General features: G+C 40.5%; 1 protein-coding gene across 1 annotated transcript in view; it reads right to left on the bottom strand.

Moving 5' to 3' along the window:
- Window positions 1–14,189, bottom strand: part of FBN1 (fibrillin 1) — a 274,877-nt gene that overhangs the window by 225,894 nt on the left and 34,794 nt on the right. The window contains exon 3 of the mRNA XM_052647051.1: window positions 11,763–11,861. Within this exon, the coding sequence (XP_052503011.1) occupies window positions 11,763–11,861 (99 nt within the window). The remainder of the gene's footprint in view (window positions 1–11,762; window positions 11,862–14,189) is intronic.

Genomic DNA, 14,189 nt, shown 5'->3' with positions numbered 1-14,189 from the left:
AAAGTTGCGGATTCCCAGGTGGGTGGGCAGAAGACATTCAGAGTGACAAATTCCAAGAAATGGTGTTAAAAGAAAATTAGGAGGCAGCAGAAAGAAGGGAAAGAAGACCTACAAGGGCACTTAATAACAAGACTGCATGATAATGAAGACAGCTGGACTTGGCTCAGAAAGAGCACCTTGTTTAAACTGTCACCTTGAACCATCTAAGACCTGCAGTGTTGTAAATCCACTCTTCATCATTGTCACTTATGGAAGTGTGAGAGCTTCAACACCCAAGGCAGGAAAACCCCAGGCAGCAGGCTGACTTAGACTGAGACGATGAGATGCTAGAGCTGGCCAGAGGGAAAGACACTCGGGAAAGACAATGACAGCACAGCACATGCCCCTGATTCCTCCAGTGCTGAGGCTGTCTCTATTTCAGTAGTTCAAACACTTTCCAAATCCCAGGCTGTTCCTTAGTCCTCTAGAAACAATCAACCACCTTACTTGGAGAAGACTAAAGGCTTGATTGAATTAATCATTCATCATTGTTGACACATCCCTGTACAAGCAGGCCAGGCTTGGGCATGGAAATTTGGCTTACTCTGACCTGTGGGAGTAAATTCCTAGAGAAAAAGCCTCAATAACTTCACATAAAGAGAAAAGAACCCCTTTTTCTGTGTAAGAGCAGAAATCAGCTGCTTAGGCTTGCTCGTATGCTTAGCCTTTATGGAGCACTGGGCCTCCATCTTCTCCCAGGAGCAGAGGGGAGGCTCCTCCCAGCAGCCTGCTTCTTCAGTACACTCTGCTAGGATGCTCAGTTCAGTATCACAAAGAGGCTGCTGATTCCAGGAGAAAGGGCTATTTTTATAAAGAGCTACACAGCTCTCAGCACCACAACAGGAAAAAGAAGGTGCCAGAACCCAATCCCTATGCCCTCACGGAGTACCAAAGAGGTAAGTTTAGAGTGATGCACCTTTTCAACAACATGTCATGTACATCCTAAAACACCATCAAAGGTGCCCATCTCTACTGTACCAAAAACCCCCTCCATCTCAGCATTTAAGGCCCTCTTCTGGATGGTCATATGGGTCTTTCAGGGCTCCTTTGCCTACCCCTAATATGTTCCAGTTAAACACAGAGTTTTAAAAAAAAAACAGCTAGAAGAGACAAGAAGGCCTTCTTCAATGAAAAATGCCTTAATAATAGAAGAAAACGGCTAAAAGGGAAAGACTAGAGATCTCGTCAGGAAAATTGGAAACATCAAGGGACCATCCCACCCAAAGATGGGCGTAATAAGGCATAAAAATGGTAGAGAACTAGTAGATGCTGAAGAGATCAAGAAGAGACAGAAACAATACAAGGAAGAACTATATTTAAAAAGATATTAATGAACCAGATTACTACGATGGTGAGGTTAGTCATCCAGAGTCAGATATTCTGGAATGCAAAGTCAAGTGGACCTTAAGAAGCACTGCTGTTAATAAAGCTCATGGATGTGATGAAATTCCAGCAGAGCTAATCAAATCTCTAAATGATGATGTCATCAAGAGTTTGCATTTATTATGTCAGCAAATCTGGAAGACGCAGCAGTGGCCGCAGGACTGGAAAAGGTCAACCCTCATCCCAATCCCCAAGTAGGGTACTACCAAAGAACGTGCTAACCACCAGACAGTTGTACTCATCTCCCATGCTAGAAAGGTCATGCTTAAAATCTTGCATGCTAGGCTTCAGCATGATGCAGACCAAGAACTTCCAAAAGTCCAAGCTGGGTTTAGGAAAGGAAGAGGAACTAGAGATCAAATTGCCAACATTCACTGGATTATAGAGAAAGCAAGGGGATTTCAGAAAAACATCTATCTCTGTTTCATTGACTATGCTAAAGCCTTTGATTGTGTGGATCATGACAAACTGTGGAAAGCTCTTAGAGAGATGGGAATACCAGATCACCTACCTGTCTCCTATGAAACCTGTATGTGGGTCAAGAAGCAACAGTTAGAACCCTATATAGAACAACTGACTGGTTCAAGATCAAGAAAGAAGTGTGACAGGGCTGTCTGTTGTCACCCTGTTTGTCTAACCTATATGCTGAGCACATCATAAGAAATGCAAGACCTGGATGAGTTACAAGATGGAATCAAGATAGGTGGGAGAAATATCAATAACCTCAAATATGAGGATGATGCCACTCTAATGGCAGAAAGTGAATAGGAACTAAAGAGCCTCTTGATGAGGGTGAAGGAGGAGAGTGAAAGAGCCAGCTTAAGAGTAAATATTAAAAAAAAACTAAGATCATGGCATCTGGCCCCCTTCAGTTCAGTTCAGTTCAGTCGCTCAGTCATGTTGGACTCTTTGCGACCCCATGAATTGCAGCATGCCAGGCCTCCTTGTCCATCACCAACTCCCAGAGTTCACTCAAACTCATGTCCATCAAGTCAGTGATGCCATCCAGCCATCTCATCTTCTGTCATCCCCTTCTCCTCCTGCCCCCAATCCCTCCCAGCATCAGAGTCTTTTCCAATGAGTCAATTCTTCGCATAAGGTGGCCAAAGTACTGAAGTTTCAGCTTTAGCATCAAGTCCTTCCAAAGAACACCCAGGACTGATCTCCTTTAGAATGGACTGGTTGGATCTCCTTGCAGTCCAAGGGACTCTCACGAGTCTTCTCCAACACCACAGTTCAAAAGCATCAATTCTTCGGCCCCCTTACTGCATGACAAATAGAAGGGGAAAGGTGGAAGTAGTGACAGATTTCCTCTTCTTGGCCTCCAAAATCACTGCGGACGGTGACTGCAGCGGTGAAATCAGGATGATTGCTTTTTGGCAGGAAAACGATGACAAACCTAGACAGTGTGCTGAAAAGCAGAGACATTACTTTGCCAACAAAGGTCTGTATAGTCAAGGCTATGGTCTTCCCAGTGGTCATGTACTGTTATGAGAGCTGGACCATAAAGAAGGCAGAACACCGAAGAATTGATGCCTTCAAACTGCAATGCTGGAGAAGACTCCTGAAAAGTCCCATGGACAGCAAGGATATCAAACCAGTCAATCTTAATACAGATCAACCCTGAATCTTCACTGGAAGGACTAATGTTGAAGCTGAAGCTCCAGTATTTTGGTCATCTGATGTGAACAGATGACTCACTGGAAACATCCCTGATGCTGGGAATGATTGAGGAGAGAAAGAAAAGAGGGCATCAGATGATGAGATGGCTGGATGCAAAGAACATGAACTTGGGCAAACTCCAAGAAATGGTGAGGGACAGGGAGGCCTGGCAAGCTGCATTCCATGATGTTGCAAAGAGTCAGACATGATTGGGCAACTGAACAATAACAACAACAACAACAATTTGTTCCCAGGCTTCTTTATCAGTCATTCATTCACTCAACAAATATTTCTGAGTACCTACAAAGTGCTGTACCCAATACCTGGTACTATGTGCTAGTCTCTTCATGGAATCTCCTCTTTCACCCATCTCTTTGTCTTTGCCCTGAACTCTCAACCTCCAACATACAACTTACACAATGTTCTTACCAAATCCTGAAATCCTGTCTCCAAGATCCACGGCAAATGTCTCTTCTTTCCTTTGATCTTTTCTGACTTCTATTCTCTCTTCCCTTCCCCCACTAAATATGAACTCTCTTTCTTCTGACTCCAGAGTACTTTATACTTCTCTTCAGAAAGGTATGTTCTATAACCAAAACTATTTTTAAGTTATTTCTCCTATCTGTAGCCCATTTGTTTAAAAACATCAAGCATCACAGGGTGGGGAGTGGGAAGCATCATGATTATTAATTATATCTCCATAAGTGCTCAGGCATTCCCTGCCTGCTTGTAGGTGCTGTATAAAACTCTGCCAAATTAATTTCTGTTTATTTAACTTGTGCTCCATGATAATGACACCACAAGCTATACTCAAACACAGAGACTGTGAAGTTGCCCATCGTGTCCTAAGCACTTACATAGCTCTGAGTGGGTTGCTATTAAAAATATTTTTATCTTTGTTTCCCCATATATAAAAGCAGAAATAACTTCTCTGTCAGAACATTGTTATAGAAATCAATCAACCCAGGAAACTGATTAAAACAGTTATTTTAAGCTCCTACAGTTCTATTAAAATGCCTTGGCCAAAATGTGTTTTCAAACTAAAAAACTATTTACAAGTATACAAAAGAAATGATTTGGTGAAAAACTTGGATAATATTCTAAGTAGGTCAGGAAAAGGTGTAAGTTGCTTTAAAATCTGAAGTTAAACTTAGCTTCATCCTATCTTAGCAAAACAGTGAGGGCTGGGAAAAGCACAGGAAATGATGTCATCTGTCAAGCAGCAAAGGAACTCAACCCACAAACTGATTTCAATTAAAGTGGTTCATGCCAAGAGCTAATTTCCATTCCCACATGAGCAACAAAGCCATTTAGCTACTTTGAGATAAAAAAGCGAACAGTAGTTTAAACAGTGACTTTACATGACTTGTTTAAATTAAAAAACAGAATGAGTTCTTCTTTCTGAAAAGAATGATAAGTTTATATTTAAATGGAATATAATAAAAACCTCCCTGATACGTTCTTATACTTGTTTTCTACCCCATCTTTCAGGTAAACTTTTTCCAGCATAAAATATTCTTTCTCCTTTAAAAAATAAAAGCCCTTGATCAGACTTGTGAAACAGTAAGGCACGGTTAGTCCAACGGTCCAAATAAACCGGTGAACCATGTATCCTTAGGCCAGAGGAGCAAGCTCATCAACAGATTGCTGTTGTTGCTCAGTTGCATCATATTCTTGGCGAGCCCCTGGACTGTAGTAAGCACATCAGGCTCCCCTGCCCTCCACTATCTCTTGGAGTTTGCTCAAATTCATGTCCATTGATAACAGGATTTTAATTACCTGCTTTGCCACAAACATGTTTACCAAATTTGCATTCTTTGTGAGTCTTAGACCTTTAAGAGAAAAAGTATTTCCTTGATGGCAGGAGCACTCATTCAGGATTTCTGTGGGAAATAAAGGAACTGGATACGAAGTTTCACTATAGTTTAGAGAGTATACAAACTGGTTTTATTTGTGTTTGAGTCCTGCCATTGATGCAAATTCTAAATTTACTCTAATGTGACAAAAAATTCCAGATATGTGGCAAATTAGGAGACCAACTTCTATTTCTCTAGAAAAAGCCAAATGAAAAATAACGGCTCCATTTGAACTCATAGGATGCTCTAAACACCTCAAGTTAGAATATATTCCTAAACCCAATTAGCGTTAAGACTTTACCAGAAACTGAAAATACTAGGGGAGTTCAAATGCCTGCGCACAGGTCTATGGCTGCCACACGCATTCAAATACCTGCACACAGGTCTGTGGCTGCCACATGCATTTAGCTCCAAGGACAACTTCCCCTCCAAGATGGGTGGAAAGCCTCAAAGGGTTTCAAGTAAGGTTCAACATCCTAGAACTAACGAAAATGTTGCCATTAACCCTTATCCATATGGAGTCCCAAACGAATTTTATGTATGTTCCAGTAGAGGTCAGTCATCTCAGTCATTCAATAAATATTTACGGAATGCTCTCCATTTGCCAGGCATCAGAAAGAGCAGAAGAAACTTTCTTTCGATTATAGCCCAGCACAAGTTAATTCTTAAGAACAATCAGCCCAAAGAGAGCAAAGTGAACACACTACTGGAACAGCAGAGACGCAGGGCTGGTGCTTAGGTCTACATACCTCAGGTAATGATTTTCTTTGGGATGCATTAGGTTGGGAATGATCCTAAAATTCTTCCATTATCTTGGCAGGCACAAGGGGCAGAAAGAACACTGGGAGCCATTTGCAAATAAGCATCTGTATGGTAACATATGATTTTAATTTAAGCCCTTGGAAAAGGACAAGACAAACAGCTAGACTAACTTCTGGACTCGAAACCTGAGAAAACACTCCATAGGGGCAGCCAGGACCACTGCAGGACAAAAATGATTTTCACTGGGAGAGGCAATGACATTCTAAGTGCATAGTCTGTGGTGCCTAAAGACACACCAGTTAGTAGAGCAACTTCACTAAGGTATCTCAAAACAAAACAAAAAACCTAGCGGAGCTGAAAAAGATACAAAGAAAGACAAGTTATATGATAGCAGTGATAAAGGCACTTCCATAGCGGGTTAACTAGAAAGCAAAGAGTTCAATTGTTTCTATGGACAAATCTGAGCAGATTCCACCCAAGCCTCTTCTCTCTGTTCATATAAAACCCATACTTTCCTGAAAAACCTTTCCAAGGTCACTTCTTCCAGACCAGCTACAGTGCTACCTTCCCATCCTCTGAGTAGTCTCATACTTAACACTTACAGCAATGGTTACACCATACTTGCTCAAACTTGCTAGCTCACTGCTCTACAATTGTTCCCCTGGGCTTCTTACATCCTTAAAGCTTGGATTTGGGTTGGGGGTACAAGTACCCCAAATTCTAACTAAACTGAAATGAATTAAAAATGATAAAAATCTTATCCAAACTAAAAGTGGTTCCAAACAGTAAAGATGTCAATACTCTCCAAACTGACATACAGATTTAAAGCAGTTTTATCAAAATCCTAGAGAATATTTTTCTGTATATACAGACAAGATGAATCTAAAATTTATATGGAAAAGCAAAGGAACTATTTTTGAAAGAGAATAATTAAGTAGGAGGAATTAGTCTACTCAATTTTGAAAACTTACCATAAGCTGCAGTAATCAAGACTGTACAATACTGGAGAAAGGACAGACAAATAAATCAATCGAATAAAATAGAGAAACAGAAGTAGATGTATACAAATATACCCAACTGATTTTTTGACAAAACTTTAAAAGTAATTCTACTGATGAAGGACAGCCTTTTTGGAAATCTTAGGTTGGCCGAAAACAGCCTATGGAAAAACCCAAACGAACTTTTTGGCCAAACCAATAAGTGGGTTGGAGGAATCAGACATCCGCAGGTATCAACAACACCTAGACCCCAATGTAAATAAAACATTTAGAAAAAAAAAAAAACTGGAGAAAATCTTCAGGATCTATGGCTCAACAAAGAGTTCCTAGACTTGAGATCAAAAGCACAATTATTTTCCATTAAAGAAAAAATTGATAAATTGGGCTCAAACATATTTTAAAACTTTTGCTCTATTAGAAGAGGAAAAGGCAAGCTATAGAGTGAGAGAAAACATATGCAAAATACATAGCTGACGAAGAGCTAGGATTTAAAGTACACAAAGAACTCTCAAAACACTAGATTAGTAAAGAATCCAATTAGAATCTAGGCAAAAGATGTGAAGAGACAACAGTTCACTCAAGAAGATATATGCAGGTGACAAATAAGCACAGGAAAAAAATGGTAAATATTATAAGCCAGTAGGAAAAAACACAAATTAAAATTACAGTGATGTAATTACCATATACCCATTAGAACAGCTAGAATTGAAAACAGTAGCAACCCTGATAGCTGGTGATAATACAAAGAAACTGGGTCATTCATACATTGCTGGTGAGAATGTAAAATGGTACAGCCACTCCAAAAACAGCTGGCTGTTTCTAGAAAAGCTAAATATGTAACTACCATACAACCCAGCAATTGCATTTCTGGGCATTTATCCCAAAGAAATAGACTTACATTCACACAAAAACCTGTACATAAATGTTCATAGCAGCTTTGTTTGAATAACCAAAAACTAGAAGTAACCCAGATGTCTTTCGATGGGTGAATGGCTAAACAAACCTGACATTCATAGCATGTAAATTCAGCAATAAAAGGGAACAAAGTACTGATACACAGAACAACCACAAAAGGATGAATTCCCAGAGAATTAAGACAATTCCCAAAGGTTATATACTATGTGATTCCATCTATATAACATTCTTGAAATGACAAAATTATAGAAATGGAGAATAGATTAGTGGTTGCCAGGGTTAAGGAGGATGTAGGAGGAAACGGATATGAGAGAAACATGAAGAATCCTGGTGGTGATGGCAACATTCTGTAGCTTGACCATATCTATATCAATAGCCTGGTTGTGAGATTGTATTATAGTATCACAAGCCATTAACATGAGGAAAACTGGGTAAAAGACACCCAGGATTGCTACGAAGTACGTCTTACAATTGGATGTGAATCTACCATTAACTCAAACTAGTAAGTTTAACTTTTTAAAATCCTTTTAAGAAGCATGAAGAATAAAATAGAATGAGCATAAATTCAACTCAAAATTCTAAAATATGAAATTCAGGGAACACCTTTTATAATAATATACTGTATACTATTTAAAAAGATAATCTATTTTATTTATATTATTTATTTTATATACTTTATCTATTTTACTTATCTATTGTACTTATATATATTTAAGGAGAGTGTGAGAAAATTCATGGATCGTGCATGACAGGTCTTTATGAGAATTAGAATTGCTCAGGATCCATCTCTGGCCTCAGAGACTGGGAGAGTAGAGAGCAGTCCTAATATACCTAGAATTAAAGTCCAGAAAACCCACTGTTCTGAGCCTGTCTAGCCAATCCTCTTTTTGCCCTGGTGCCTCAACAACTGATGGCAAGACTCCCAATAGGTTAACGGAAGCCACGACTTCCTGGTGTCCAAAGGAATTGCTGGCTGGCATTTTGGACTTTCTGGAAATGCAATCTCTTATTCAGGTCACTAAGAGATCATTTCCTATTTTAAAAGTCACAGGACACAAGTTGGAAACAACCTGAAAGAAAAACCTTCCTTTCATTCTTTATATTTTCAAATAAGAAGGCTAAAGCCTCCGAGGTCCTACAACTCACTTGGACCTCCTTGACTCCATCACATAACAAGCATACAGTTTCTCACAGGAAATATTGGTAAAATGACCTAAATTTACTCCTTCTTACCAGAACCACAAGTTGTGAATGCAAGCATTTCACTGAGTTAGATTAGCCTTCTATTACCAGGGGCATTAGCAAAGTGACCTACCCACATGTGTCTACCACACCATGGGCAAGAAGTTCTTCTATAGGATGGCAGAGCTGTTTCCTAGAACATCATTTTAAAAGAACAGAAATGAATTCTGATCATTCCTCAGCTACCCTTAACTTATTAATAAAACATTCTGCCAGCTTTAGTTGTGTAAGCTGTCTGGACATTATTAGTTCAGGTAGAGTCCAAGCCAATGATTTTAAAGGCTCCAAATGCCTCAAAAACCCTCATGAATCCGTGTCCTCCCCCTCACTTCACTCTCATCCACAAAGTACTTGGGGATTTTGTCCACTGAACAAGCACCACAAACAGACCCAAACCGCCTCAAAGATCACCACGCACAAGTCTTGGACTTCAGCCTCTACTCTACTCTGGCCCACAGGACCTTACCACTGCACTCCTCACACCTCGCTACTAGCTTGAAAGCTATTAGAACCACGGCTTTTCCCTCTGATCTTATTAACCTCGTTTCTCCACATCTCGTGATTTCTACTTGACTAAATCATTAGCAGCTCACACTATCATTGAAGACCTTTCCAGCTGGATATCCAGTTTGCCACCTGACTGTACTTTCTCCCCCTTATGGAGTGGTGTGTTAGTGGCTGGTCAAAGGACAAGTCTGAGGGATGGTTCTACTCCCAACTTGCTATGTAGTCTCCTTTCCCACCCAAGGGTCTCACTCCTCAGAGGCAGCCTGGAGATTGTTCCCCAAAGTGCTGCCAACTGAGCACTCTGCCTCCTCCTACTCCTCCAGCTCAAGTGCTCCTGATACATGGAATTAACCTCTTGTTGCTTGGAGAACACACATTCAAAACCAAGCTGAGATCAAGAAAGAACATTCTACCCTTTGTTGTTCACCTGAAACTCTCACAACATTGTTAATCAGCTATACCTCAATACAAACTAAAAAGTTAAAAAAAAAAAAACAGCAAAAAACAAACAAACAAAAAAAAGAACATGCTATACTCATTGCAATAAGCAAATGAGCCCCAGCCCACAGGAGAATTTCTATCCCAACCTACAACTGTCTGTATTTACTCCTGGGTTGGGAAGATCTCCTGGAGAAGGAAACGGCAATTCACTCCAGTACTCTTGCCTGGAGAATACCACGGACGGAGGAGCCTGGTAGGCTACAGTGCATGGGGATGCAAAGAGTCGGACACGACTGAGCGACTTCACTTTCACTTTGTCTCCACTTGGTTTCCACCAGAAGCAAATTCTGAGACAATAGCTCAAATGTCAGTGGCTTCTTTTAGAAGTAATTTCAGGAAACACTGGGAAAGTGAGACAGGTAGTGGAAGGAAACTAATGAAGTACATTCTCAAGCCTGTTCCTACATGGGCAGCTTGGGCTCCATCCCACTAGGGAACTTTAGAAGACAGTGCATAACACACCTCACAGTTAAGCAAAATGAGAGGCAAGGAAGTATGGGCATTAATCCAACACTTTCCATTTGTCACTGGTTAAAAGGTGCTTCTAATTAATCCCCTTAGCCTTTCCAGCTTGCCATTCATGCTCCCTGGCCAGAAAAATGTTACAGAGCTCTAAAGGCAGAGTTGTTTGTGTAACCCATGAATGCCAAGGTATGTGAGTGGGCACCAAGAAGGTCTGCTGCCCTGCACTATTGGCCCCATTCTGTTAGTTGGTTCATGAGAACCACAGTTAAATGTTAGGACCCTTAATAGGTAACAGGATCTTGATCATGCTCAAGTCTCTACTTGCAATCGACAAAAGAGAATGCACTTATTCCACAATGCATGCATGCATGCTACATTGCTTCAGTTGTGTCTGACTCTGCGACCCTATGGACTATAGCCCATCAAGCTCCTCTGTCCATGAGATTCTCCAGGCAAGAATACTGGAGTGGGTTGCCATGCCCTTCTCCAGGGGATCTTCCCGACCCAGGGATCGAACCTGTGTCTCTTACATCTCCTGCGTTGGCAGGTGGGTTCTTTATCACTAGCACCACCTGGGAAGCTCACAATATTCCATAATACTCTCAAAACCATGCCAAAACCAGAACATGCTGTAAGGGAAGTATATTTTCTCACCAGAAACTGGAAGTGGAAAAGGAACCTAAGATTTTTGCCTTGGTAATGGTCAAGATGTTGAGGGGCTGTTTATATAGATATGAACTTCATTTTTTAATAACCAATGACTCATCTCCTTCCCAACCCCCACATTTCCCCTAATTCACTGCTGAGCACCCACATTTAAAAACAAAAACAACAGAATATGCCAGCAAAGTCTCTGAATAATGAACTGTGGATATTTCCTTGGCATCATGGAATGAACAAAGTGGTAAAATTCTAAAAGGCAAAATATGTTTGTGCTTCATGATAAATCATCCCCAATAAACTGCCATGATGACTCCTAACACTGTCCTCTTGCAAAAGGCAGGGGTCTCAAGTTGTCAAAAGTGTTTAATCAGATTCCTACTTCAGTGCCACAAGGAAGAATGCCTAGTTTCCTTGAGTCAAAAATGTTCATTAAACGATCATGTCATTGAGTATCTTTTATGGTATTTACATTGGAGAGACAAAGATAAATAAGATGACACCTACACAGAAGGAGGCCACAATCTTTATATTATTCATAGTAACTATGTCCCACAGGTAATTTCCCTATAAAGAGTGAAGAAGGGAAATGGGAGGCCAGACTGAGGAGAGCCATTCCAAGTATTTTGGGCAGAGCAGAGAAGGCAGATGTTCTAGTGAAAAAAAAAAAAAAAATGTATTGCAGGCAAGAGAAAAGCCAAAAGCAAATTTAGGAGAAAATAGGGCATAACCACATAAAATAATATTATATATAATGACATGTTATACTCACTGGATCTGGAGCCACAGGAAGGAGCTATCTGACCAGATGGGCAAGTGCACATATTTGGTCTTGAACAAAATCCATCCCCACAGGAATGCCGGCAAATGGCTATGAATAAAACCAGAGGTCTGTTAGCACATGGCTTCAGAGCACGGTGATTCACAGGGCCCCAGTCCTCAGGTGAGGAAACATGGACTATCAAGTTCCTTGATAACTTTGCTATCATGACCTGTGTGACCTTAGGCTTCAGGTCTATTCATTTATAAAACAAACCTGTTGGACTAAATAGAATCTAAGACTGGGAAGCTCTCTTATCCGTACGAGCAGCTCTCTAGCCTCTCTTTACTTATTCCACAGCTCACAACCTGTCAATAAGCCCAGGACAGTCTACAAAAGGAAAACAAAACAAGAAAAAAACATCCTGCATTGTTGTTGTTTAGTTGCTCAGTCGTGGTCCAACTTTTTGTGACCCCGTGGACTGTAGTCCGCCAGGTTCCTCGGCCCATGCGATCTCCCAGGCAAGAATACTGGAGTGGGTTGCCATTTCCTCCTCTCTCTCTCTTTCTCTCTCTCTCTCTCTCTCTCTCTCTCTCTCTCTCATATATGTATGTATGTATACACACACACAAAAAAAACACATATATATTTGTGTGTTTGTATATATATTCCTGCATATACATACACACACATATATATGTTGTTCAGTAGCTAAGTAGTGTCCAACTCTTTGTGAGCCCATGAACTGTAGCCTGCCAGCCTTCTCTGTCCATGGGATTTCCCAAACAAGAATACTGGAGTGGGTTCGTTTCCCCCTCCAGGGGATCTTCCCAACCCAGGGATCAAACCTGCTTCTCCTGTGTCTCTTGCGTTGGCAGGATTCTTTGCCACTGAGCCACCAGAGAAGCCCATATAGATACGTATGTATGTATGTATATATGTGTGTGTGTATATATGTGTGTGTGTGTATGTGTGTGTGTATATATGTGTGCATGTATATATGTGTGTATGTATATATGTGTGCATGTATATATGTGTGTATGTATGGGGCTTTCTGTAGCCCAGTGGGTAAAGAATCTGCCTGCCATGCAGGAATCCGCCCATGATGTAGGAGACCTGGGTTCGATTCCTGGGTCTGGAAGATTTCCCTGGAGAAGGAAATGGCAACCTACTACAGTACTCTTGCCTGGAAAATCCCATGGACAGAGGAGCCTGGTGGGCTACAGTCCATGGGGTCGCAAAAGTCAAACATGACTTAGTGACTAAGACACATACACATTGTTTTTACACTAACTTAGAGTTAGTGATATAAAACTTGTAGCAGTATTCTTGGTAGCCTATTTTATTGTAAATGCTTAAAATTTCATAATCTTTATAAAACATTTCATGCCTGGCTCAGACTCCTTCCTGGTTCAGATCCTGCCAGCTGAGAACATCTGATCTACAGAGCAACTTGTATCCTACACACTTAGTCCTGTTGTGAACCACATCAACAGTCTGAGAAGAGAAGTGCGAATCCACTTAATAGTACTGATTCTACACTCAGGAAGCCATTAACATCTTCAAGCCACCCAGAGACTAATATCATCCTGGTACTAAATGCTCTGCTAACTGGACTGAAGAGTAAGTTCAAACGGCAAATGGTTTACACTTATCAAAAGACCAAGATTTGGTCACTACTCTTTTATACTCATAGACTTAATTTTTCCCATCAAATTCCTGCACAAACTTGCAAGAAGTAAATGAAATATGCAAGGCCAAAAATAATGCCCTTGATAGAAAGTGCATCAAAACGTCAGAAGAGCCCTATGATGGAGATTGAAAACTATTGAGAAATAAGCTTTCAAAAGGCTCTACACACATTTGTTTAAATACCTGAAGGTGGCATTTCTCAGGGATTCCACAAAACACTACTGAAAGGGTGTTGTTGTCAAGTTCATTTAGAAAACTCCAAAACCCATTACATCCCTCTCTCAGTCAGTTTTGGTTTTGACATAAACCACAAGGTGCCAGAGTAATAAGTTTTTTTAGTCAAAATCAAGAACTGGAAAGGAAATTAACTTTTTCAGGTCACCAAGAGAATGCAGATTGAAATAATCTCTTCTTCTCCACGGACCATTTTTGGCCAAATGAGAAGGGGGGGAGACATGATTCCTTAATGGCTTCTCAGCTCTAAATTTCCCTATTATACTGATGGATTTTTCCAAAAACTGGAAATTATTTCACAGGTGTGATGACTGTAGAAGTTCATGGAGGACCAATGCCATAACTAATCTGACTTAGTATCTCCATTAAACATCACCTTGTCTGGCATGAGGCTTGTCATACAATATTTGTGGGATATGAGAATCTGAGCTTTGCCACAGAAGCAGAATCAATACAGGAATCTCTGGTACCATCAGAGTTCCTCCTCCAGTCTTTTCACTCATTTTCATATGA

Source organism: Budorcas taxicolor, chromosome 10 (genome assembly GCF_023091745.1).
Source record: "Budorcas taxicolor isolate Tak-1 chromosome 10, Takin1.1, whole genome shotgun sequence".
Lineage (NCBI taxonomy): Eukaryota > Metazoa > Chordata > Mammalia > Artiodactyla > Bovidae > Budorcas > Budorcas taxicolor.
Note: the sequence above shows the minus strand (reverse complement) of the source record. Positions and strands in the feature narration are given on the sequence as shown.